Raw genomic sequence first — 26,775 nt, 5'->3', positions numbered from 1 at the left:
CATGCTAGGCAAGCACTCTACCACTAGGTCAAACTCCTGCCCCTGAGGCATATTTTGTAAAGCATATGTAAAGTGCTTAGCCCACAGCAAATGCTCAGTGAATGTGTTATTGCTGTTTTAGTAAGACAAATATGACCATGACAGGATTTTTGAACATCTCAGTGCCAGGAAAAATGCTACTTTTGAATCAGGGCTTTATCAATCTGTAATAGCTCCCTACAGAAACTCAGGAAGCTTAGTTTGTGTCTGGCTTCAAAGGAGGTTATTATTGTAGAAAATATCTGTTAGAATCCTTGTTACTTTTGTAGGAGATTTTTAATATATTCAGCATTTTTATTATTACTGTACCAAGTATTAGGAGTTAGGACAAGTTCTTGTTTCAGAAAACTTTGTAAACATAGACGATTCATTTGCTATAGGTAGGAATATTAGCATTAAGCTTACCATGACGCTGACGCGTATTTGAGTGGGAAGAATGAATCATCATGCATTTGGAGAAATGTTTCAAAGGAGGATAAATTAGTTTTGCTTCTTTGTATAGAATAAATTCCATTTTTTCCCATTTGATCTTGGAGCCCTAGGGGTTGAGGATATTTATTTAACTGGTTCAAACATTAAACATGATTGTTACGAAGTACTTTTATGAGTAAGACATTGTCCTAGGAACTGAGAACAAAAAGATGAAGAAATTGTCTCTGTCCTTTACCTGTTGATTGCTTCTTGGTGTAAAAAAACAAGATTCGTAAACAATTAAGGGATCTGCCAATGAGATTGTACAAAAGGTGTCATGGGATACTAACAGAAACACATCCATATGTCTGTAGAAGTTAAGTAGGGTCGGTAGAATTGCATTGTGGGACATTAATCTTTCATCTCTTGTCACCTTTCACTGAGAACATTCTGCTAGATTAATAGCTCTGAGGATATTTTAAAATTAAAGTAGCATTAAAAAACTTCATGCTCTTTAATATATTACAAGTGTGCTGTTTTTAGTAAATTAGATTTTAATACTTTTCATCTTCCATATAATTCTTTCATGGGAACTCCTGTTAGTAATATTTTATTGGTTTCACAGGAAGCATTATAAAACAAGGGAAGGCCTATTCTTGAGGTAGATTCAAATTTCAGAATGACAAATGTCAGTGTTTGCACTACTAACAGAAGGTCTTTTGAGTCAGTCTCTTCTGTGTAAAGAAGAGGTCATATAGCATGTTGCTCATTCACTCTATCAACTAACACTTAAGACAAATGTGAGTTTTTGTTAGACAGAGAGCATAACTATTTTGTGGTAAGTTTTCCTATTAGTCCAACACTGTTAAGTATCAATCAGAACTGACTTTGGTACCTCATATAAAAAAGTGTGACCTTATTTATTATCAAAGAGCTCTATAACATCTGAATGAGTAAAAGCTCTTTCAGCAAGTTTCTGATCCATCTTTTTTCTTTTCTATTTTTTGAGACATGATTTTGTTATGTAGCTTAGCTTATTTTTATTTGCTTAGTATCCCATGATGCCTTTGTATAATCTCATTTACAAATCCTAGCAGATTCCTTAATTACTTACAAATCTGTCTTTCTGAACCAAGAGGTGATCAACAGGTGAAGGACAGAGACGATTTCTTCATCTTTTTGTCCTCAGTTTCGAGGACAATGCCTTACTCATAAAAATACTTTATTAGCTTATTCTTGAATTGATAATCTTTCTGCCTCTGCCTTCTGAGTGTTGGAATTATAGACATTTACCACTGTACCCAGCTCTGTCACTATTTCTTAGTTATGATCCTATGTTAGTATTGCAATAACTTTGTTCCTTTTATTTCAGAACTATTCATTAGGCTTGTTTTTGTTTTCTTATTTTCTATTTCTCTCAACATTCTTTTTCTTTTGCTTTAGGACAGTTATATTTTGTAGACTTGGAGTATTGGATATACTTCCTTGCCAAGGTTCAGAAGGACTACTAATTTGTAGAAGACATTTAACTTTGAAACAACTGTATTTAATAGGTCATGCTTGATTTTATTCTGTAATATAGAATCTACCTCTCAGAAGAAGATACAAAGATCAGCTATTTGTTATATCTTTTTGTACTGTAGAAAACTTGAACATTTCTATTTTGTAGGAACATATAAAAATATGCTTTTAGCCTTATTTTCTCATATAACAAGTTTTTCAGCATATAAATCATAATATGCAGATATCTTATTACTTAAGGAAGTACTGGTCTAAATTGATGGTGTGTTTGCCTTAGGTTTTTGGTACATCTAAATTAGTCTACATTTCTTCTCTGCTGTGTTCAGAGACTTAAGGGATACCTCCTTTGGAATAGAGTAACAAAACCTAGAGTAGAAGGTAAAATGATGACTGTCTACATTTCTTGGAAAGACTGTGTAGAAAGAAAATAGCAGGCATTTTTTTTTTGGTAGAAAGACATTTAATACTTGGTAAAAATGAGGAGTGCGTGGCTTTGCCTGGACCCTGAGTGAGCTGCGCTTCCTGTGGCCAGGACACCCCAGCAGGGGCCAGGCTGGGTACTGCAAGCCTGGACGGGCCATGGCCCCCAGTGGGCCAGTGCTGAGTTAGGGGAGGGGAGGCAAGCTGGCTATGGCTTGGGGGTGTGTGCACTGGCCGCTGTCTATGGAGGAGACGCAGAGTCACCACACTGTTGGGAGGGCAAGGACCCCAGCACCCAGCCGTACCTGTGATGTGTGCAAGGTGAAGGAGTGCACCAAGCCATCAACAGCAGTCATTTTTGGGCATAATAGTATTCTTTTTTTATACCCTGTTTTCAGCATTTGGGAATGAGTGGTATATGAATGTGTGCTAAATTTGCTTCATTAGGATGGTAGGAGGCACTCTGGTAACCTCTGTGTGGAACAAATGTTTTATTCCCATTGTTTCCAAATAAGGGGCTTACTTGTCTTTTTCTTTGAATAATGTTCTATTATTTAAAATGGCCAGTTCAAAACAGAGTTTTCTCTGCTTGTGTTTTAAATTGTAAATAAAATTCCATCTAGGAGCGTGAGGGAAAGTAATGACACCATTTCATCTCTGTGGTACCAGGGTTTGAACTTCAGTGAAGTTCAGTGAAGTGGGCAGAGGTGATGGTGATGCAGTAGGAGGAAGCAGCAAGTTCTGATTTGTGATATATTTTGAAGGAATGGCTGGCAGAATTTGCTGTGGTGCTGAACCAGAATACTGCTAGAGAGAGAGGATCAAGGTTGATTCCTGCATTTTGTGTATCTGGGCAATTAGCATTGGGGGAGGGCATGCATGTGGGTTGATTAGGATAGAAAATGAACAGGATATTAATGATGAACATTTTTTAAAAGTTGCAAATATTGAGGGTTTGTTGTTGTTGTTTGTTGTTCTAGTGCTGGGGCTTGAATTCAAGGCTTCATTGTCCCTGAGATTCTTTTTTCTTTTGGCGATCTCTCTACCCCTTGAGCCACAATACCACTTTTGGCCTTTTCATGCTTAATTGGAGACCGGAGTCCTAGACTTCCCTGCCTGGAGTGGTTTCAAATTGAGATCCTCAGATTTTGGTTTCCTGGGGAGCTAAGATTGCAGGGGTAAGCCACAGGCTTTGAGATATTTTGATGATGCTAAGTTGGAGAGTGGGAACTCTCAGGCCATGTAGGAGAAGAATATGAGGAGCTGACCAATACAGTACTAAGAGAATCATGAGGACTTAAAGATTTTGAAGAAATGTTTTAGCAAAGACTGCACAGTAGTGTCAAATGTTGTAGAGACAAGTTCAAGTGAGATGACAGCACAATCTCACAAGTGGTTAACAAAGTCGAAGCTAGGCCTGTTGATGATCTTTCTTCCTTTTTTTTTTTTTTTTTTTTTTGTCCTGTGTTTGGCGTGTGTGTGTGCATGCATATGTGTGTTACCAGGATTTGAAATCAGGGCCTCAAGTTTGCTAGGTGGGTGTTGTAGTGAATGAGCCTTTTTTATTCTGGTTTCAGCTAGGAACTTTTTTTCCCCCCCTTTTCTTGTTCAAGCTGATCTGGAACAGTGCCTGTGTTTAGCCTCTGGAGTACATGGGAATACATGGGATATCTAACTGCTGATTAAGCTGGGTCTTAGAGAGTTTTTGCTCACACTGGCTTTGAATAGTTAGGTGTCCACTGGATCTCTGTTTCCCAAGTAGGTAGAATTCTAGGCATGAGCCCCTGACATTTAGCAAAGATCTTGGTGGTCTTGATAAAAATGGTTTTTTATTGAAGTAGTAAAGTGAAATTCTGATTGTAGTGAGTAGGTAAGTGAAGAAATAAGTAAAAATAATAAATATTGTCAACTTTGAAAAGGAGGAAAAGGAAAATGGGGCTCTGAAAATGATGTAAAGAAAATTATACTTTAGAAGATGGGAGACTTATTAATAGAATAAGTAAATTAAGAAATAATTGATAAAGGAGATCGTATTATCTGAATTTAAGAGCTATCCCTGCACAGAAATGGTGGGACAAAGGGTGAACAAATGCAGCAATGATACTCATTAGACACTGTGGGGAAAATGAACTACAGCTTGTTGGGGAGGGGGTTTGGGAGGGAAAAACTGGAAGGAAATGAGGGAAGAGATGACATCGTTCAAAAAGAAATGTACTCATTACCTGACTTATGTAACTGCACCTTTATAATAAAGAGAAATTACAAAGAAGAGCTATCCCTATTTTATTATAAAGTACAAAAGTACAATGAGAGGCATACTCTGCTTGGATCCCATCTTCCTCTATGTGGTACTTGACAGTTGAGTGCTTACCTTTTCCAGGATCATGACCAAAAAGGAATAAGAAATCTGACCTGACTATTGTAAGTAGAAAAATGTGAAGAAGTAACTGGCAAAGGTCATGTGGTCAAACCTAGACCTATTTCCGTGACCTCCAGGATGGGCCCTGTGGTCACTTCTTCCCAGTGTCCTTCCTCCAGGTGATTAGGAAGTTTGTCTCAGAAATCAGAGAAGAGCTGCCTAGTAGCAGCAAGCTACCGCAGATTGGTGAGCAAGAGAAACTAGAGAGAACTTTTGATCCAGGGACGTATGGGAGGGTGAGGATCAAGCAGCATGGGTTTCAGGATAAACAGACAGGTAATTGACATTTGCAGTTCAGACTTTTGGACAAGAATTGATTGTCTCATGGCTCTCTCCCTTCCTTCCTCTATTCCCAACTCACTGGACCTTTTTTTTTTTTTTTTTTTTTGCCAGTTGTGGGGCTTGAACTCAGGGCCTACGCGCTGTCCTTGGACTTTTCTCAAGGCTAGAGCTCTACCACTTGAGCCACAGCACTACTTCCGCTTTTTTCTATGTATGTGGTACCAAGGAATCAAACCTGGGCCTTTGTTTATGCTAGGCCAGCACTCTACCTCTAGGCCAAACTCCCGGCCTCCTCACTGGACCTTTTATTTGGGAATCAGACACTTCACTGCTGCACTATACCTTCAGTTTTTTCCCCTTCATTTTTGAGTTAGATTCTTGTTTCCTACCAAGCTTATAATCCATCTGTTTTATAATTTCTACCATAGTTGTGTTAACAGGCACATAGAAGAAAGAATAAGTAGATATTTAGTCACCCTGTTCCTAAGGTGAAAAATTCTTCATGACTGCCATGTTGAGATGTTTAGGAAACATTTATTTAGCTCTCTCAAAACTACTAAATCTGCATGGGAATCGGTACTGATAATGCACTTAGTTTAAGATTGTAGTTTATAGTAGTAGTCCTTGAATTACTGTTGCAATCAGGGCATCCTGGTAATTTTAAGTTCCAAATATTCAGGAATTTGCCAGCATTTATCTTGAATGACACAAGGCAAGGAATTCATAAGCAGAAGTGCTAGTATAGCTTCTTAGTATCTGAACTTCCTAAGTTCATGGTGTGGCTTTATGTATCCAAATATAGCTTGTTGCAGGAATTTAGTCCATGTTGCAGAGACCTGCCCTGCTGACCGATATGCAAAGGAGGAGTTCACATTCTGGCATCGTTCTAAAGATACCCTTTCTTGACTGTGCTAAGCAGCTGGTTGTCAGAAGTGGCACCATAGAGACTGTGAAGCCAGTGGAGAAAGCCTAAAGCTTCTTTACCTTTTACACTGAAAGACTTACTGTCATCTTTCATGTTCGAGTTACATTTAATTAAAATTTTGCTATTGAAGCCCTGCTACTATTGTACCCTAAAGTGTGTTGAATTTTCTTGTGGGAAGAAGTTTTTAAGCTTGAAACTCTGAAACTGTGAATACCAGAGAATACATATATATATATATATATGTATATACATATATATATATACTGTTTTAAAATACAGTGATTTATATAAAGATACCAGTATTTCCAATGTTTCTCAAACTTTTAAGTTTTTAGATTATATGTCATTGATGCTTCAAAACAATTTCTTTCCATAGTCATAGTGATGTTTGGTCTTCATTTTACCTCCCTAATGTCTCACCAAGTCTTTTGGTATTTATGAAGATGCTTTCATGTTTTAGAAGAAAATAGTGAATTTAGTTACTCTATATTGACTCCAGAGTTCTCTCTTGTGACATTAGAGATTGATTTTGCTAACAAAACTCATGCTGGTTGCTTCTTTAAATTAGGACAATACAAATACTGTATTTGTATTGTATTTCATAAATTTAGGATAAAATAATTAAATAGTAGGAAAGTTTTTTGGAAATTAAACATGAAAAAATATGATTGTGTGACTCATATTTGAATTCTGCCACAATGGATGGTGAATTTGTTTGAGATTTTTTTTAGCATGCAGAGATTCTTTTTTGTCATATTCCTTGTCCTCTTTCTGGGGATGAATTGAAGCTTTGAAGTCCAAAGTAATTATAAATCCCGTTTCTACTTGTAAGGCTGCATTTGGACATTACTTAAACTCAAATCTCAGCTTCCTGACCCATAAACCAAGGATTGCAATATTAGTCCTGATACCTGCTTTGGGTGTTTTGAGAGAATTTCCTGAAACAATTTCTGGAAAGTTTTATCATAATTAATTGTATTTGTCAATTGTTCATAAAATGTTAGCTACTACTGTTATTAATATTTCTCTACATGTATAGACATGAATTGGATAGAATTTTTTCCATTTAGGCATTTTTCACAAATATGTTTAAAGATTATGGGGTAGCATATATTTACTGACTATAACATTAAAAATTATATGGAGATCATTCTCTTAGCTGCTTTGTATTTTTAAGGCTGGATGCACTGAGTGCATTGTTTAGTTTTTTAATTTAATTTTCAGGGTGATGTGTAGAGGGGTTACAGTTATATTCGTAAGTGTATTGGTTTTGGTTTTGAAAATTGCTTCCTTTTTTTTTTCCTGTTTGTCATGGGGCTTGAACTCTGGGTCTGGGCGCTGTCTCTGAGCTCTTCAGCTCAAGAATACTAGCTTGCCCCTGTAGACACAGCCCCACTTCCCCTTTTCTAGAGATTAATTGGAGATGAGAGTCAGTTTAAGAGTCAGATAAGAATTTAGTGCTAGGGCTGGCTTTGAATTGTGATCCTTAGATCTCAGCCTCCTGAATAGCTAGGATTACAGGCTTGAGCCACTGAGCCTTGCTTTGAAAATTGCTTTCTATATATGAAAGAAACAAGTAAATGCATACACATTACTTTTTTTAACGTTTGTTTTGTACACTGGTATGTATATCAGGTTTGCTAAGCAAGTGAATGGACTAGGAATACACAGATTCTCCTTTTAATATGCTTATCAATCGTACAGGTTTCTGTGATCTTGTAGATCCAGGGATTAATCAATCAGTGCTGTTTCAAAAAAGGAAGCCCTGAAAATAGTGTTGTTTTTCATGCAACTGTGGGATAGTTAATGGACACTTCAGTAGAAACAAAACAAAGCTGTTCGGTTTTCAGGATGAAAAAAAAAAACTACGTTCAGTGAGTACTTAAATGGCAGCTCTATGCTGTGTTAAACATTTCTTGTCTACTGGCAGCTCACTATAGTAGGAACATATGCAAGCAGATAGGAAATAAGGCAGCTCAAATGACATGTCATTTGATAGAAGTTGTACTATAGAAATTCAGGAAGGGATCACTTTCTTTTGGAGCATTTCATTTAGTTATAACCTAGTTGTACAACTGATGTGTCCCTACATGACTCATGGCTTCTATAAAAGGCTGCTTTATCTGGGTAGTCATGGGATCACCAGTTTCCTTACCTCTCAGTTAATGGCTATATCTATCTATTTCTGTCTCTTCATTCTCAGTAGTAACACCCCTTTGTTATCACCAAACTTTTACTTCTTATGCCTATTTTTCTTTAGTCCAACAGAAAAGTCCAGCATGAAAGAAGGTGCCTTTGTTTAGTACAGAATCAGGAACCTCATTTCTTTTTACAGAAGTTGTCCTGTTAGCCAAGGGCAGGAAGGGTTAAAAAGGAGAATCTCTCAGTCTAGGCAAATTGATAATCATTATTAACCATCATAGCTCTATACTAAAGGCATGTGGCTTTTTAGTGAAAATGGTAAATGTTAAGTGAAAAAGCACTGTTTCTCACTTCTGCTGGAGAACTCTAGGAACTCATCAATCAGAAGGTCAGTTGGTCAAGGACACTTACATGTTGTAGGTTTTATGGAAGATACATTTTAAGCTAATCAGAAAGCACAAAGAAGGATACAGGTAACTTTAATGTGGAAATGGGTTGGTAGCAAACTTCCTAGAGTAGGGAGTTCCTTATCTGGGTTGAAAAGAGCAAGGAGAAAGAACCTGGCAAAGAAGGAAGAATGGAAAACCACTCCAAGTTTGAAACTAGTATGGGGAGAATGAAATGCAGTCATTTTTTATGGCTGCTAGTACGAATGAACCAAAAACGATGAAAATTGCCTGGTGGGTTTATGAGTACCTAAGGCAATGTAACTATATAGTGGTCAATAATTGTAGAAACAGGTTTGATCTGAAACCCGATTTGGCTATAGACTGATCTGTTTGACTATTTAAGAATTTTGCCTAAATAAATAAATAACTATACAATTTTACCTTCCTCAACTTTTAGATTCAACATAAAAATAAAAGTGCCACTTTGAAAGTTGCGGTGGTGACTATTGGTTATTAAAAAGTCTTGTATTTAATAAATATTGGCAAATTTTTATTGTTAGAGTACTTTCCCCTAAGTATTTTCTTAAGTATATTCTACAAGTCTAGGTTAAGCAGTTAATTTCCAGTGCTTTAAACACCAGCTCTATTGTTGTAATGGTATTATTAAAAAATAGAATTTGAATGAATTTTAATGATGGTCTAGCTCATTTTTATTTTTTTGTTTGTTAGGAAATTGAGCCAGAATTGAATAACCTAGCTCTGATGTTACAATGAATCAGTGGAGCCACTGGGGCTGAAACAGGCCTCTTTCCACTAAAAAAAAAATATTTTTGGAATAAATTGCCCCAGATCATTGAGACATGAACTTCAAATACTGAGCACAATTTCAAACAAAAACTATATGGAATTGTCCATTTCTGTAGTTTTCTAGACTGTGAAGTACATTAAAGAGAAAATTGTTTGTCTTTGCTTGCTCTGGTGGCCGTGCCACAAATCAGCAACACTTGTGAAAGACTAATTAGAAATGACAGTTATGGTCATATTAATTGTGTTAGGAAGGCTTCTTTCTGATGAATTAGTTTTAGCTGAGGTGTGGAATTCAGTAATATGAAGTAGGCCGAGATGAGATGGAGGGATAGAAGAAAATGATTTCCTCTGAGGAAACTTTGTGTATGAGTCATTTCACGTGTATTGCTGGCTTGTAGCATACTCACCAGAAAGCAGGCACAGAAGGACCCAACATTTTCAAAAATATTCTTCACAATGAAAGGAAGGAAGGAATGTGATCTGTTGTAAGAGTTGAGAGACAGCCAGAATATTTGGACCATATGAACCTAATATAATATGTAAGTCCTGTTCATGAGAAGAGAATGTGTGTTCACCAGGTACCATCAGAGACACCAGACAGAAAAAGAAGATGCAAGCTTCCTCCACGTTTTCTGTTAGAATCTTGCTTTAGATATTAATTTTCAATGAAGCATCTATAGAACACTGCAGTGTTTTGTTTATTTAGGTAGCATAATACTAGAACTTGGACATTTTTTATTTTTATTTTTATTTTTCCAGATGTGGGGCTTGAACTCGGGGTCTGAGCACTATCCTAGGACTTTTCTCAGGGCTAGAGCTCTACCACTTGAGCCACAGCACCACTTTCAGCTTTTTTCTATGTATGTGGTATTGAGGAATTGAACCTGGGTCTTCGTGTATGCTATACAAGCACTCTGCCAGGAGGCCAAACTCCCAGCCAGGACTTGGACATTTTAAATATGCATTCCTTCACATTTGAGTTTTCTACCTTTCTATACTCTTATTGGAAATGAAAAATATTTTGATGTGATGTAGTGTTTAGATCAGGGCCTATTACTATTGAACAATCAGACACAGAGAGAACCATATCCTGTTTTCTTGGCTGAGCATTTTATGTGGGTGTGTGTGGTGCAGCTGTGCTATGGGTTTCTTGGCAGTAAAGATAGGGCAGTTCTCAAAGCAGTTCATCTTGGATAGGAAAAAAACGTAAGCATAAAAAGGCTACTTTGAATGTATTAGATTCAGTGGAAAGCACCCAGCCTTGAACTTTTGGCTTCTAGCCTCATTTATTTGGTTAATGGATATTGCAGCATCAGGCCCATATCCAGGCTCTAGGACAGGGACATGTGAAGGAGAGAATAATAAGACAAGCAATCTTTTGTTATAGCATAACATCATCACTTAATTTTAAATTATCATACAGTTTGAATGATTTTAAAGTTAACTATTATTTTTCTCTATAAAATACATAATGAAAAAGGCAGAGTGAAAACCTAGCATTATTTTCAAGTGTGAGTTCAGACTTCTCTGTAGCTAAAATAAATTATTTTCTTAGGTCAATTTATTCATAGATGGAGTCCCAGTTACACTTTTCTTGCTCACTTATTTTCTTTATTATCCTATTACATTGGTCTTCTTGTTTGGTATATAAGCAATTTTGATTTACCAAATCAAAAATATACAACTCTTAAATATAAAACTCTTCATTTTTTTAACACACAGCATTCCCATTGGATTAACTCATGATGGCTGTTTTTACTCCACAGGCAGGCACATTCAGGCATCTGATTTTCTCCCAGTGTTTTAACTGCTTGCCTATATCTTCATTATTATTTAGTATTATTGCTTTAAGAGTAGCATAGTATTTAGTTCTATGGTCAGTTTGTCTTCATTTCTAATCCACTTCTACTACTTACTCTCATAGTCTCATTGGCTTCATTTCTCATCTCCAGAAAATGAAGACAGTCAAGTCTCCATTGTTAGACCTTATTATTAGATTTTTAAATGCTTGAAGGAAAGAATGCACATAAAGGGCTTAAAAATATAAAGAAAGAGATATTAGTTATTGCATTTCTAATTTAGATCCAATCTCCTAGAATTTGTTAACAGTTATTTTACTCTTTTGGACACTCAGATTCTTAAATCATCCATTTGTTAGTGACCTCTCATTATTGCCTCTTTTCTTGAGCTCACTTTCTTCTAAGCTCCACCTCTGTAGTGTTTGACTGTGTCTGTGCAATCTACACATAAATGTCTATTACACACTTTGTCTATTACACACTTTGAATAATACATCTAACAATGAAACTGTTTGTCCTCACTTGTTCCCTCAATCAGTTCCTTCCATTTTTTTTCTACCCCAGCTCATAAGATGCAACAAGTTATAAGACAAAAGGTTTATTTTAGTTCTGCAGATGATGGTTCATGATTCAGTGGACACATTGCTTTTAGATCTCTGTTGCAGGCCTGGGATGAGCTGGGGCAGCACATAGTGGCGGGAGCATGGGAAACAAAGCCATTTACCTTATGACCAGAGGGTAAAAAAGAAAAAGAGGAAGAGAACGAGGTTCTGCATTGTCCTTTGAGGACAAATCTTCAATGACCTAAAATGTACCATTCAGCCTACTTTGTAGTAACTCTGTGGTCTTAGACACAAACCTTTAGCACATGGGTTTTTGATGAACATCTCAGATCTAAATTATAATTAGATTCTTTTTGGATTTATTTTAGAAACCCAGTCCTTGTCCATTTCATTAAGACATCATATTTAGTGGTATCCCTGTAATACATCCCAAGTCTCACCCTGGTCACCATACTCTAATCTATCTTCCCATAATAGTATAAGACAGTAATATATTTACCTGGCTAGGCAGAAAGAAAGGAATTTTGTGATGTTTCCCATATAAGTACTAATTTGTATCTAAGAGTTGTATTTACAGACTATTTCATTTCCTTTCTTATTGAAATTAAAAAAATAAACTTTTATAACCTGGCCCCTCTCTGACTTGCCAACTTGCGTGCTAAACACATCTAGGCTATTCATATCTAAAGTCTTTTGTGCTAGCTTTCTCCTCTAATTGGGATGTTTTTCTTAGACCTTCAGAATGTGATGTCCAGCACTTTTTAGATCTCAGTTCAGATGTGCTTACCATGACATCTTTCCTTTCTTTCTTTATAATTAATCACTATCTGAAATTTCCTTTCATCACTTGCTTCTTTTCTAAGATGTCCCAGTGTCCCTTTACCAGAGAAACTTAAGTTCTACTTGAACAAATATCCATCTTGTTTAGTGCCAGTGGCCCCAGTGCTTACACTACAACCAGTTGTTTAGAAAGTTTGTCATAGTATTATAAGGGTGGATAGCTAGATGAAGGAATGCACAAGTTATAACTATTAAAATTTTTTACAACCAGAGAAGTAATAGGTTAGTTTATTCAGAACATACTTTGTATATAGATGCCTGTTTTAGAATTAGCCATGCTAATATTTGTCCTTTATATATTTTTTCTTTGTTTTAGATTGCAAGCCTTTAAGAGCATAAGGTTTTTCTTTAATTGATGTTTTAAGCTTCTTTGCAGATAGTGCTAAATATTCTTAATATTTTCTATAGGTTAAATTGAATAAAAAATTGAATCCAGCATCTTTATAGCAAATGTATAGATTCTGAAAACATTGTATTTACTTATTTACTTATTTACCTATTTCTTTTATATCCTGCAGTTCATAATTGGACCCTTGAAGATACCCTTCAGTGGTTGATAGAATTTGTTGAACTCCCACAATATGAGAAGAATTTTAGAGACAATAATGTCAAAGGAACAACACTTCCCAGGTTAGCCTTCATTATTCAGGTGTTTTTCTTACTCATGAAGAACTGTATAGGAGATGTCACTTTTCATTGTTCTATTTGTAAGTTTACTGCTGTGACTAAAGGTACAAAGAAAATATTATAAACATATCCATTCCTAAATCTTTCAAAGATACACACACACACACACATATGTATATATGTCCAAGTTTTGTAAACTTTTGTTTTAGTTTATTTTGTTTTAGTTTGAGTGTCTAACCCAGGGGTTTGCATATGCTAGTCAACTGCTCTACCACTGGACTAACTACTGAACTATATGTTAAACATCTCATTTTTTTCTTGTCTAAGTAACCAAATGCTTTAAAAGTTATCCTTTTAATGGAAAGACTTAGAAAAAAATCATATTAAGTGAAGTAAGCCAGACTCAAAGGAACATAGGCTCAGTGGTTTCCCTCATTTGTCATAATCAGTAGAAACCTTGGACTTCCTAGCAGAATTTTCAATAGGGCAAAACCTAAATACATAAGGTCATACCATATGACGCTAAATGAAAGGACCTCTAGGATATAGAAACAAAAGCCATATAATGAATGATTGTTGTCCTTAATGTACTATGTTATCTCTCATCTCTTTTGCTGTCCCTTGGTTATCTCATATTGTTACAGTAATTCACTTTGTTATCTAATATATTGGACATATACGTATTTGGTTATTTGAAATTGGATAGGGAAGGGGGGAAAACAAGATGAGAGGTGGGGGTAGTAGGGGGGAGGGACATGGGGGCCAAGACATGAGAAAGGGTATCAATGTATGTGAAGTAATGCACCTTCTATCTGGCGAATATAATGTAACACTTCTATTAATTACAATAAAAAATATATGAAAAAAAGTTATCCTTTGACTACTTAGAATAGCTAAAGAAAATTTGATATTGATCATTTTTATGAAGATACTATATACATCTTTCATAATTGGTGTCTTATTAATGATAACTACTGATAGTGGCCATAAATAACATTTCAATTAAAATTAAATTTTCTAAAAATAATAGCTATTTAAAAAATATATATTACATAGAAGGACCTTGTATTGTCTTGTCTAATTTACACGATTAAACTAAGATACATATTGTCATCATTGGTATAGACTAAAAAGAATGGTAAGATGTAAGTTAAATATTTTGCCAAAGCAATATTTAAACCCAAACAGATCTACAATTAAAGACTAGGTTGTTTAGTTATTCTATAAATATCTGGAATCAGTTGTTAGTTTCTTAAATTTAAATTATATATTCAAAAAATTAATCTAATAATCTCCAAAGATTTGAATGGAAAATTTATGATTCTACCAGAACATTTCCTTTGTAAGATTGCCACTTATGTTCATTTCTTACCAAATTGATTCCTTCATTAGAAAAATATTAATTTCAATATGTTTATTACATGTGATTAGATAATTATATATTTCATGATTTGCTTACATGTCTGGTTGAAATAAACAGCTTTCATTACTTTGAGATTCGTATTTTTCACAAAGGTTGAAAGTTGTTAGGTTGGCTAAGATAAATTCTCACTGTCAAAATAAGTATTTTTAATTTGTTTATACGTATAAGTACAATGCTGATGAAATTATGAAGATTAAAGTTAATTCATCAAGCACTAAGTATTTTTTTTTTTTGCCAGTCCTGGGCTTGAGTTCAGGGCCTGAGCACTGTGCTTGGACTTTCTCAAAGTTAGAGCTCTACCACTTGAGCCTCAGCACCACTTCCAGCTTTTTTCTATGTATGTGGTACCGAGGAATCAAACCCGGGTCTTCATGCATGCTAGGCAAGCACTCCACCAGTAGGTCAAACTTCCGGCCCCAACACTAAGTATTTTTTATGTGCATGATGCAAATAAGTGCTAGAATCAAATAAAATATAAATTATCCCTTTAAATAAAAGATTTCTAGTTAAATCAGGTTAGAGCATTAAAATGAGATTGGGATATATACATATATATATGCTCTGCATATGAAGAATTCATACTTTTTCATATTGTCTTTTGAGAAACAAATTAGGCAGATCCAAGTTTTGTACATAAAATTATATCTACTTTTTTCTTTTTCTTTCTCTCTTTCTTTTTTTTCCCCCCTGTTCGTCATGGGGCTTGGACTCTGGGCCTTGGCACTGCCTGGTATCTCCCAACCCAAGGGCCTGGGTGTTGTCCCTGAGCTCTTCATCTCATGGCTACTGCCCTACCCCTTGAGCCACAGCCTCATTTTCCCTTTTTCTAATGGTTAATTGGAGATAACAGTCTCATGGTCTTCAGTTCCCCGGTTGGCTTTGAACTGCAATCCTTTGATCTCAGCCTCCTGACTCGCTAGGATTTCAGGCATGAGCCACCGTGCCCAGCTTATATCTACTTTTTTCTTTTGGCTAAGTAAGGGTTATTAGAGATTCTGAAATCCAGATTTAAAATTATAGAGACAGGAGTCGCATACTTATCAAGATCAGATTATTTAAATAATGAATGCATCTGTGGTAAAAAAAAATGATAAATGTAGACATTTTCCGGTCATCCCACTAGAGCTTTTTACAATGGAATGGAAGGAAAAATCATAAAAAAATACTGTTTTTCAGTCTCCTTTTCTATGGCAATGACAAAGGGCATTTGACAAATGGATAGTAGAGTTTTTTGTGTTCTAAAGTTTTTCAGAGCTCCTGTAATCTTTCACACTCAGAGACAGGTACCCGTATCTTCTCTGTCCCCCCCATTTCCTCTTCCCCTTCCCTTTTTTCCCTCCTCCCTCTCTTTTCCTCTTTTCTTTTTTTCTCTTTTTTCCCTTCACTCTCTTTCCTTTCATTTTCTTTTCTTCCCCCCCTTTTTTTTCATGTGATGATCCTGGGGCTTGAACTCAGGACCTAGGCATTGTCCCTGAGCTGTTTTGCTCAAGGCTAGCACTCTACCACTTGAGACAAAGTTCCACTTATTTATTTGTTTATTTATTTATTTTGCCAGTCCTGGGGCTTGAACTCGGGCCTAAGCACTGTCCCTGGGCCACGTCTGGCTTTTTCTGTGTATTTGGTACCAAGGAATGGAACCCAGGTCTCCGCATGCTAGGCAAGCACACTACCACTAGGCTGAATTCTGGGCCCCATCCATTTATTTTTGATAATTAATTGGAGATAAGAGTCTCATGGATTTTTCTGCTTGGGTTAGCTTTAAACTACAATCAGTCCTCAGAATTGAACCTTCTGAGGAGCTTGCATTACAGGCTTCAGCCCCAACCCCATATCTTCTTAAAAAGTGTAGTAGTTCACTGTAGTATTTAGGAGAATGCATATGTGGATTTGAATTTTTACCTATTTAATTTTGTAGTCAGACAAGTTACTTTGGCCTCCTACAAATATCTTCATTGATAAATGACATACATTGTAAGAATTTCTTAAGTATTAAACCATTTGCACAGTCCCCTGTTTTTATTGCTATTATTAAGTTAGTATTATTAGATTTTATTATAAACTCTTTACTTGCATCATATTTGGTTAAAAACCGCTAGTTGAACACTGTTTTGATTGGGAGTCCCAAATCAATTTTACTACCTTACTCATCTTTGTCTCCCTATGCACTTTCTTTTTTGCTAATAAAATGTTTCTTATTACTTACATAAAACTTTCTACTCACCTACACCCATCCAAGAAGGCCTTACCTTTTTCCACTTAGGTTTTTGGCATACTTCTTCCCTTTAAAACAGGTTAAATATAAGAATGTAATGATAATGTTTTAGATAAAAACATGGCATGGCCTCAATGGAGAAAAATTTAAAATATGCTAATGATATAAGTTACTTTTGGCCTTGTTTTTCAGGTGAAATGAAAGTAAAAATATCAGTTAATGATTATAAAATACTTGTAACTTCATAAATTTCTAAATCATAGTGACATCAAGAAGTAACCTTTACAGGTAACCTATCAATATAACAACTGAATTATTAATATATAGAAATCTTTGAATAGAAAAGTTCTTAACAGTGATCACTCAGGTATTTAATATGGTATTTGAATATTTAAGTTTATGGACTAGAAATACTTTGACTTAATGTGTATGTGTGTTTTAACTGAACAGGATCGCAGTACATGAGCTTTCATTTATGATTTCTCAGTTGAAAATCAACGACCGGAGTCACAGACAGAAACTACAGCTCAAGGCCCTGGATGTGGTTTTATTTGGACCTCTGACACGTTAGTATCTCTCACTCAGAATATGATACAGATGATACAGAAACTGTCTCTGTGTAAGCAGAAAGTCAGAGAGAGAGTTGACTATTAGTAATCGTCTGTTAACTGTGAAAGAAATACAATGCTGTCTTTTTTTTTTTTGCCAGTCCTGGGGCGTCAACTAAGGGCTTGGGCACTGTCCTTTTTGCTCAAGGCTAGCACTCTGCCACTTGAGCCACAGTGTCACTTCTGGCTTTTTCTATGTATGCAGTACCAAGGAATCTTCATGCATGCTAGGCAAGCACTCTATCACTAGACCACATTCCCAGTCCAATGCTGTCTTTTTTAAATTTAAATTTTATTGTAAAAGTGATGTACAGAGGGTTACAGTTGCACATAAGGGAATGAGTATATTTGTTTTGAGTAGTGATACTTGTCTTGAAATAAAGATTTATAAGATGAAATTTTCTGTCACTGAAACATTCAAAATGATTTTTCAAAACTAGTTGCTGATCTAAAAAGTTGTTGAGCTATGATAATTGAAAATTTGTAAATTTAAAAACTTGATATTTACAATACTTTTAATAATATTGTTATTATACTTGGATATTCATTGAAGAAGGCTAAGAAATGAGGCAGTTTAACTGCCCTGATGACAGGAAGTCATCAAAAAAGGGATTTTTTTTTAGTTGTCAAAAACAAAGACCTCGTTGAAGTTTCATAAAGAGTATTCTGGTAGGAGCATAGGTGGATATAGCTATTTGATTGCTTTGAAAAAGAATATTTAAGAAAGTATGATGTATATATTGTAGAGTGCGGTGCCCGGCACCCCTGACCAGCAGGGAAGAACGGACACCACCCGAGGATCCTTCTCGTATCACGCTTTATTGAAGAGCAACTTGATTGAAGGGAGAGCTGAAGCAGAGGGGCCCGGGGCAGGGAAATGCAGCTGCTTATATACAATCAAGGAACATGGGGCTTTTGCCATTGGCTGCTCTGTTGCCAGGGTCATTTTAAAACTCGGGATTGGTCAGGCCTCTGACGTCATACGCGCAGACTCAGTGGAACGAGCAAAGGCTCCGCACTCACATACCAAATAAGGAGAACTAAGAAGTTGTTTACAAGGAGCGAGGCAGGGAACAGGCGCCATCTTGTAATGGCAGCCGCTCCGGCTCCCCACAGTAGAGAAAATAAATCTTGTATTTCTTTACTTTGACAGTTTTTTTTTTTTTCAGAAAGAGGTTTAAATTCAAATTTCAGAAGTTTTTGGAAGAAAGTGTTTGAAGAATATATATTTTATGAGAATTATGATTTTTGTTTAGGAAGCCAAAAAGGAATAGAAAATAATACAAGTATCTTTCACATTTGACAGAGTAGGAATACAGTGTTGATTCTACGTGAATTCTGGATTTAGGAGTTTGGGGTTTTTGTGACACCATCTTGGGGATGAGCCTTCTGAAAAACTTTGCTGAGTGGCCAGATGGACTCCTTGAATTTTCGCTAGTGGTTGTTTTTTGTTTGGGCTGAGAGCAGCTGATTAAACCTCTGGAACTCTCCTCAGTGAAGAAGTTAATGAGGCCCTACTTTTTATGTGTGATTGTTTAAAATTATTTGAGTGAATGAGGGCCACAGCCAGGTGCCTATGCTAGATTAATAAAAACTATGTTGTACATTAGTAGAGATATATTCATCAGGAGCTTTTTCTTCCATCTTTTCCAGTTTGTGGTACTTACTATGGCCTTTGGGACATGTCTGTCTGTTTATTGGTATTCCAAGATGTTATTTCAGAGTCAGTAGGGCTCATAGTTGAAGTAGAGCCTGAATTGAATCTATCAGAAGCAGAAATAGAAACAAATCCTTTTGACACTGTAGCCCTCTGAGGCACATCTCTTCTACCATATATGAGAATATGTGCTCTGGAAATACCGAACACTGAGTGTCTCTGGCATAGAACTTGCTACCTATCACACCTTGTAAACTCAGGTGTGTAAACTATTAGGGAATTGGGATTTCTATAGAGTTCTTCATTTCTTCAAACATGTAGCATGTCTTCCTGTGGAAGGCCTGGACATTTTAGACCACTATAAACTATATTTCCTTGGCACATTAAGATAATACATTATATTTTATCAATTATCGGTGTTTCTCTCTTCTAGAGAGCTTCCTGAAAATTACTGTGTTGATAGTGCCACATTAACATTTTACTTGAATAGCTGTTGTTTCCCAAGGCTTGTAAAAGCACAGAATGAAAGCAGATGTTGCTATCCAAAAGAAAGAAAGAAAGTAGGCCTTAGCACCCTCCTCCTTACTTTAAAACTGTAACTAAAAGAGATGAGACATTAAGGACATTAAGGACAACAATCACTCATTATATGGCTTTTGTTTCTATATCCTGGAGGTCCTTTCATTTAGTGTCATACTATATGGCCTTATGTATCCAGGTTTTGTTCTATTCTAAATCTCTGCTAGGAGAGCCCAAGGTTTCTACTGATTATGACAAATGAGGGAAACCATTGAGCCTATGTTCCTTTGAGTCTGGCTTCTTCACTTAATATGATTTGTTCTAAAAAGTCTTTCCATTTCCTTATAAATGGGGCAATATCGTTCTTTCTGACAGCAGCATAGAATTCCATTGTATAAATACCACATCTTGTTGATCCACTCATCAACTGAGGGGCATCTGGGTTGGTTCCATATCTTTGCTATGGTAAATAGTGCTGCAGTAAACATTGAACAACCATATTTTTTAACTCAGGACTTTAGGAAGCAGTTTTATGATGCTCTCTCCACTTCCAGCTTTTTTCTATGTATGTGGTACCAAGAAATGGAACCCGGGTCTTCATGCAAGCTAGGCAAGCACTCTACCACTAGACTAAACTCCCGACCCTAGATAGCTATTTTTAAAAAAATTGTATATTTATATTATGTTATACTAATAGAGTAATTATATGTGATTTTCATTATAGGTCCACCTCATAACTGGATGAAGGATTTTATTCTCACAGTTTCTATTCTAATTGGTGTTGGAGGATGCTGGTTTGCTTATACACAGAATAAGACATCAAAAGAACATGTTGCAAAAATGATGAAAGACTTAGAGAGTCTACAAACTGCAGAACAAAGTCTTATGGACTTACAAGAGAGGTAAGTTAGAATAGTTACAAACTTGTTTATATAGGCAAAGTAGTTTGTAAAAACATAATGTAAGCATGTGTATAAAGATATTTAGGTTTGCAAATAAAGACTACGTTCTCATTGTATTTCATATTATTATAAAATGATGTTATAATTACAGATATATTATAAATGGTACTTGGGAATGAGTTAAGTAAAAAATCAGAAGAAATCAAGATATAGATAGGATTATATTTTTAGTTTGATTTAAATAATGATGAATTTCTTAAAATTGTCTTTGTGGACAGTATTTTCCTGTTGTCCATGTCTTGAGCCCAAGATAACCAAAATACCTATATAGCAGGTTATCTGACTTTTTTTTACTCAAGTTTAAGATTAATAGAAAGTGCTGTGATTTGTAATGAAAATATGTATTAAATTGCATGATTTAGTACTTTTTCTTTCATCAAAAGTGGAGTTGTGGAAATTTTCATAAGAAATTTAAGTTTTCATTGTTTCCAAGGCTTGAAAAGGCACAGGAAGAAAACAGAAATGTTGCTGTAGAGAAGCAAAATCTAGAGCGCAAAATGATGGATGAAATCAATTTTGCCAAGGAGGAGGCCTGTCGGCTGAGAGAGCTCAGGGAAGGAGCTGAGTGTGAACTGAGCAGACGTCAGTATGCAGAGCAGGAATTGGAGCAGGTACTTACATTTTATAAAAAACATTTGTTAGCTGGGCACTGGTGGCTCATGCCTGTAATCTTAGCTACTTGGGAGACTGAGATCTGAGGATCGTGGCTCAAAGCCAGCCTGAGCATGAAAATCTGTGAAACTCTTATCTCCAATTGACCATCAGAAAGTCGGAAGTAGTGGTGTGGCTCCATGTGGTAAGAGTACTAGGCTGGAGCTGAAGAGCTCAGGGACAGCTCCCTAGCCCCAGAGTTCAAGCCCTGAGTGACTGAAACGAAAACATTTGTTAGGAGGAGCTAGGTCCTTTATTGTCCAGCTATCTATATTTCGTTCTATTGTATACTGTTCCTCAGTTAATAAATGAATCAGTTCATATTGTTAACATTGATCAAAGTCCATATATTAACATATATGGACCATATATAACAGAGTGTCAACTAGATGATAAAGTGACTTGTCATGTTCATTTTGTCAAGAAGCCTTATTTCATGTTGTTAATTGTCTTGAGTGTATTTGAAATGTTTAACATCTGTAACATGTTGAGTTTCTATCACCTAGTAAAGTACATCTACAGTTGAACTTTTCTAAAGGTGAAAGATCTCTTATTAAATATCCATTTATTTGATTCTTTTACATGGTTTTAGAGCATAATCTGGCAATCTCCAAAGCTGTCTGAAACATATTCTACTATGGTCTGTTTTCTGTTCCTAGAAATAGAATATAGTAAACATTCAGGCATTGAACAGTCTTTTAAGACAGGAAAGATTCTGAGAGAGTTTAAGTATAAGTACATATGTATATAGTATATTTATTTTCTACTCTCAATATAAAAATTACTATATACTCTGCATAGATTGATTTTCTGGTAGTTCTGGAGGATAATCTGGTATATACTTTTTTTCTGTAATGTTATTTTCCCTAAAACAAAGGTATTTGACTAATAGTACCACTGTTTATGTGATTTAAGTCATTTTTACATCAGTTATTTTGTTCTTTTAAAAAATCGTGAAGACTGGCCGGAAGTTTGGCCTGGTGGTAGAGTGCTTGCCTAGCATGCACGAAGACCCGGGTTCGATTCCTCGGTACCACATACATAGAAAAAAAAGCTGAAAATGATGCTGAGGCTCAAGTGGTAGAGCGCTAGCCTTGAGAAAGTCCAAGGACAGTGCTCAGGCCCTGAGCTCAAGCCCAGGACTGGCAAAAAAAAAAAAAATCTTGAAGAGTAGTCAGGACAATTTCCGATAAGCCTCCATTCTACATAAGACAAAGCTCAGGTGGAAAGACACTTACTGACATAAATCACTGTGCACCTGCCTTAGGGCACTCTGCAATGTGTGTGTGGGACTACATGGTTTAACAGACAGTTGGGTAAGCTGCGTGGCATTCGTATTAATATCTCAGGAAGACAGAATTTTTTTGTGACATGTATATAACACCAGAAAGTGTATATCACCAAGTTCTTTTTCTCACAAGGTTATAAAGACTAAATTTTTTACACAATTTTTATTTTTAAGGTAGTAAACAGAATCTCTATAATATGGTTACAAAGAATAACTTCAGTGAAAATCTTACAGGAAAAATAAATTCAGTGAATAGTTTCTATGTTAAATGTATTCTCAGTGATTTTAGATTGTTCTTAATATTGTTTCTATAAATTTATTCCCTCTGAAAACTCAACACAAACACATTTAACATACATCTATTATTTGACCAAAGTCCAATCCTTACTTTGAAGTTACATTATTATTTATGAGAATGGACAATGAAATTTAGTAGTTGGTAAGCTTGTCAAATGATGATTTACTACTTAAAAATGTAATTATAACAATTTTGCATGCTAGAAATAAACACCAATAAGTAACATTGTGGCCGGGAGTTTGGCCTAGTGGTAGAGTGCTTGTCTAGCATCACAAAGACCCGGGTTCAATTCCTCGGTACCGTATACATGGAAAAAAAAAAGCTGGAAGTGGTGCTAAGGCTCAAGTGCTAGAGCTCTAGCCTTGAGAAAGTCCAAGGACAGTGCTCAGACCCTGAGCTCAAGCCCAGGACTGGCAAAAAAAAAAAAAGTAACATTGTGTCCCAGAAACATTAAAACAAGATTTGCCTAGAGTTTGCTTTTTGTGAGGAAGTCTTGGTTTAATGTTTCTTTTTAAAAAGTTTTATTTATTATACACACTACATATATTTATATACAAGAGATTATTTTCTATATTCTCTTTTTGAATAGTCTGTTTAGTATCCTATTGTGATTATTTTTAAAAATTTTGGAGTTTTGAAAGACAAGCAAAGTAGTTCCTGGATTTCAGTAGTTTCATATCATAGAATTCAATACATAAATTATTTAAGAAAAATATTTTAAACAAGAGCTTTATCTTGCACTATGTACTATGTTGTTTCTCTTCCCTTTTGTTCTTTGGTTAATCTCATATTGTTACTGTATCTGACTTTGTTACCTGGTATTGTATATATGTTTATTTGTTTATTTGAAATAGGAAAGGGAAAGGGGGAAAACAAGATGATTGGGGGGTGGGGAGGAGAGAAATGGGGATGAAAACATGAGAAGAGGTATCAATGTGTGAGAAGTAATGTGCCTACTATCTGATGAATGAAACTGTAACCCCTCTGGGATACATTGCCTTGACAATAAAAAATAGTGGATAAAAAAATTTTGGAGTTTAAAAAGACAGTATGCAAGAAAATCTAAAAACACAAATGTTTTTCTACATAATTCTTTCTCCACAAGTATTTGACAGCTGTTCTGTTTCTTTATCAGAAGTTTGTGTATAGTCCTCTTTTTAGTTTATTCTGGCTCATGATATGTAGTTTATGTAAATAAGCTGAGTTTGTTCAGGTCAAACATTGCTCTGCACTTTAGTTTAGGAATAGTGCTATCTTAGCCTTAGTTTCAAAAACAATTCACTGTAGTTCTTGGGCACCAGAAAGAGGAAGCTACATACCTCACTCATAGCTTTGAAGGTCTTGAATTCAATATACAAAATTACACAATCTACAAATTCTACGATGTGTCGTCACACATTTTTAGCTTGCAGCCTTGCTGGTTTCAGCGTAATCATTCCCTTCCCCAGAAGCTGGGTGGGTAAAATGCGTCTTTATATTGAAGGGTATATACATAGTTTCCCAAGGAAGGACACCAGGCAAGATTCTCAGTCAACACCTGTTCCCTTGAAATTTACACATGCTCTACAAATGCTTGCTGTCTACTGTTCAGTATATTAGAAGTGGTGAATTATAGAAGAGGTAGAGAAGAGTGAAATGAGCCAATATTAAAGTGAGGCCTCATTTACAGTTGAATGTTGGTGGCTCAAGACTGTAATCCTACCGACGCAGGATTCTGGGATCTGAGAATTGCGGTTCAAAGCCAGCTAGAGCAGGAATGTCTGTGAGACACTTACTTACAGTTAACTAACAAAAGTAGTAGAATGCCAGCCTTGAGTGAAAAAGCTAAGGGGCTGCACCAAGGTTCTGAGTTTAAGACTTGAGACTGGTGCATGCACATGTGCGCGCGCGCACACACACACACACACACACACACACACACACACACACACTATTTTAGAAAGGCTAAAGGAGAAAATATAAATAATAATTACTTTAAAAAATGAGTATATAAGGTAGGTATGGTGGCTCACACATGTAATCCTAGCTCCTCAAGAGGCTGAGATCTGTGGATTGTGGTTCAAAGCCAGCCCAGGTACTAAAGTCCATTGTGAGACTCTTATCCCTAATTAACCACGAGAAAACCAGAAGTGGCACTGTGGCTCAAGGGGTAGGGTGGTAGCCTTGAGCTGAAGAGTTTGGGGACAATGCTCAGGCCTAGAGTCCAAGTCTCATGACCTACAAAAAAAAAAAAGTAAGTGTATAATTAAGTAACTATAATATGGTTTTCTGAGAACATTAGAAGAGATAATATAACAAGTGTTCATCTGATTTTGTATATATCTTCATGTACTAGCTTACATGCAAAAATGCTTTACAGGAAAATATGTTTTAATTTGTATATATGTCATGAAGTTTTGTTTTGATGAACTTGTAACTATGGAATATAAAAACTGAATGTTGCTGCTAAAGATACATGTGTATATATATACATGTGTAGATGTGTGTATATATGCACATATATACATATACACACATTAACACATTCATATGTGCATATGTACACACACACACACACACACACACACACACACACACACATATATATATATATATATATGTGCCTTCTCTGGCTTCACAGTTTTCTTTAGTGAATTTAAGATGCACTTTATACTTCAGCTTTAGTTTTAGTGTGAGAGAAATACAGTATTTAGACTAAATGATTTAAAAAGTTGTTTGTACAGTATGTAAATACAATTTTTATGTGTTTTAGTACTATTTACTATAAAATATCTTAATCTTTTTTCTTTTTTTCTTAATCTTATATCTTGTTTTCCTGTCTTCTCTTCTAGGTTCGCATGGCTCTCAAAAAGGCTGAAAAAGAATTTGAACTGCGAAGCAGCTGGTCTGTTCCAGATGCTCTTCAAAAATGGCTTCAGTTAACCCATGAAGTAGAAGTACAGTACTACAACATCAAAAGACAGAATGCTGAAATGCAGTTAGCTATCGCTAAGGATGAGGTACTTTTTTTTTTTAAATTTCAGTTTACTGAATTTGTTTCTTAGGCTATATTCTAGAGGGACTAGATAGAAAACAACTGAATAAAAGTCTTTTTGTTGTTTTCTTGAGTTGAGTTTTTTGTATAAATTGAGTCTTGTAATTACCCGCATTAAAGTAAAAAAAGCACTCTTTGTATACAAGTGCATATGTAGCTTTCAAGATAACCTTACTGTACTTTTAGAAGTTATCATTATCATCATTTTCATAAATGTTTTATACGGAGCTTTTCTCCTCTAGGTTGCTGCTTCCTATCTCATTCAGGTTAGTAGTTACTAGAAATTAATGTTTGTACTTATTGTGTGAAATAAGAATAAGTCTTAATCTAAATTGTAGATAAAAATACTCAGTTTACTCACTAACACCTCAAGTAGTATGATATAGTCAATAGTTTTCTATTAGTGTTAATAGAAGATTCAGGTCCTTTCTCAACCATAGAAATGAAAAAAACTTCTGCAGTGCCAAGTTTTGACTTATATTGATTGGCTTAGGAAAGCATGCTTTTTCTTACGTTTTCTTTTTGGAAAACAAGGCTATATCTTGGCTAATAATCTTTGTTTCTGACTATTAATATACCCAGAACCCAAGTCAACTTTATTAGTATATGTGTATTTTGTTTTGTTAAGCCTAGCTTTATTTTTTTCTTCTTTTGGTTTTCTAGGCAGAAAAAATTAAAAAGAAGAGAAGCACCGTCTTTGGGACGCTGCATGTTGCTCATAGCTCCTCCCTAGATGAAGTAGATCACAAGATTCTGGAAGCAAAGTAAGAATGTTATCTCTCTGGATATTGACTGTTGTTTTAAACTGCATACTTTACAAAAGACGCATGTATAAATCATATATTAATCATGCATGATTGCATAATTTAAGGTAATTTTATGATTTGGTCCTCTTTTCTTGAAATCAGTTAATTGTCATGACATCGTGTTCATTGCATC

The 26,775-nt window shown here is 35.6% G+C and overlaps 1 protein-coding gene across 2 annotated transcripts in view; it reads left to right on the top strand.

Annotated features, from left to right (window-relative positions):
* Nucleotides 1–26,775, top strand: part of Stim2 (stromal interaction molecule 2) — a 106,194-nt gene that overhangs the window by 63,679 nt on the left and 15,740 nt on the right. The window contains exons 4-10 of one of the 2 annotated variants that reach the window (XM_090343733.1): nucleotides 13,076–13,187; nucleotides 17,270–17,385; nucleotides 20,328–20,505; nucleotides 20,999–21,176; nucleotides 25,634–25,801; nucleotides 26,079–26,102; nucleotides 26,500–26,600. In XM_090343733.1, coding sequence (XP_090199859.1) covers nucleotides 13,076–13,187; nucleotides 17,270–17,385; nucleotides 20,328–20,505; nucleotides 20,999–21,176; nucleotides 25,634–25,801; nucleotides 26,079–26,102; nucleotides 26,500–26,600 — 877 coding nt within the window. The remainder of the gene's footprint in view (nucleotides 1–13,075; nucleotides 13,188–17,269; nucleotides 17,386–20,327; nucleotides 20,506–20,998; nucleotides 21,177–25,633; nucleotides 25,802–26,078; nucleotides 26,103–26,499; nucleotides 26,601–26,775) is intronic. The other variant, XM_090343734.1, reaches the window with a different exon arrangement.

The sequence above is a fragment of the Megascapheus bottae genome, chromosome 13, assembly GCF_031878675.1.
Source record: "Megascapheus bottae isolate mThoBot1 chromosome 13, mThoBot2.hap1, whole genome shotgun sequence".
Lineage (NCBI taxonomy): Eukaryota > Metazoa > Chordata > Mammalia > Rodentia > Geomyidae > Megascapheus > Megascapheus bottae.
The sequence above is the reverse complement of the archived record's forward strand: the minus strand, read 5'-3'. Positions and strand labels throughout refer to the sequence as shown.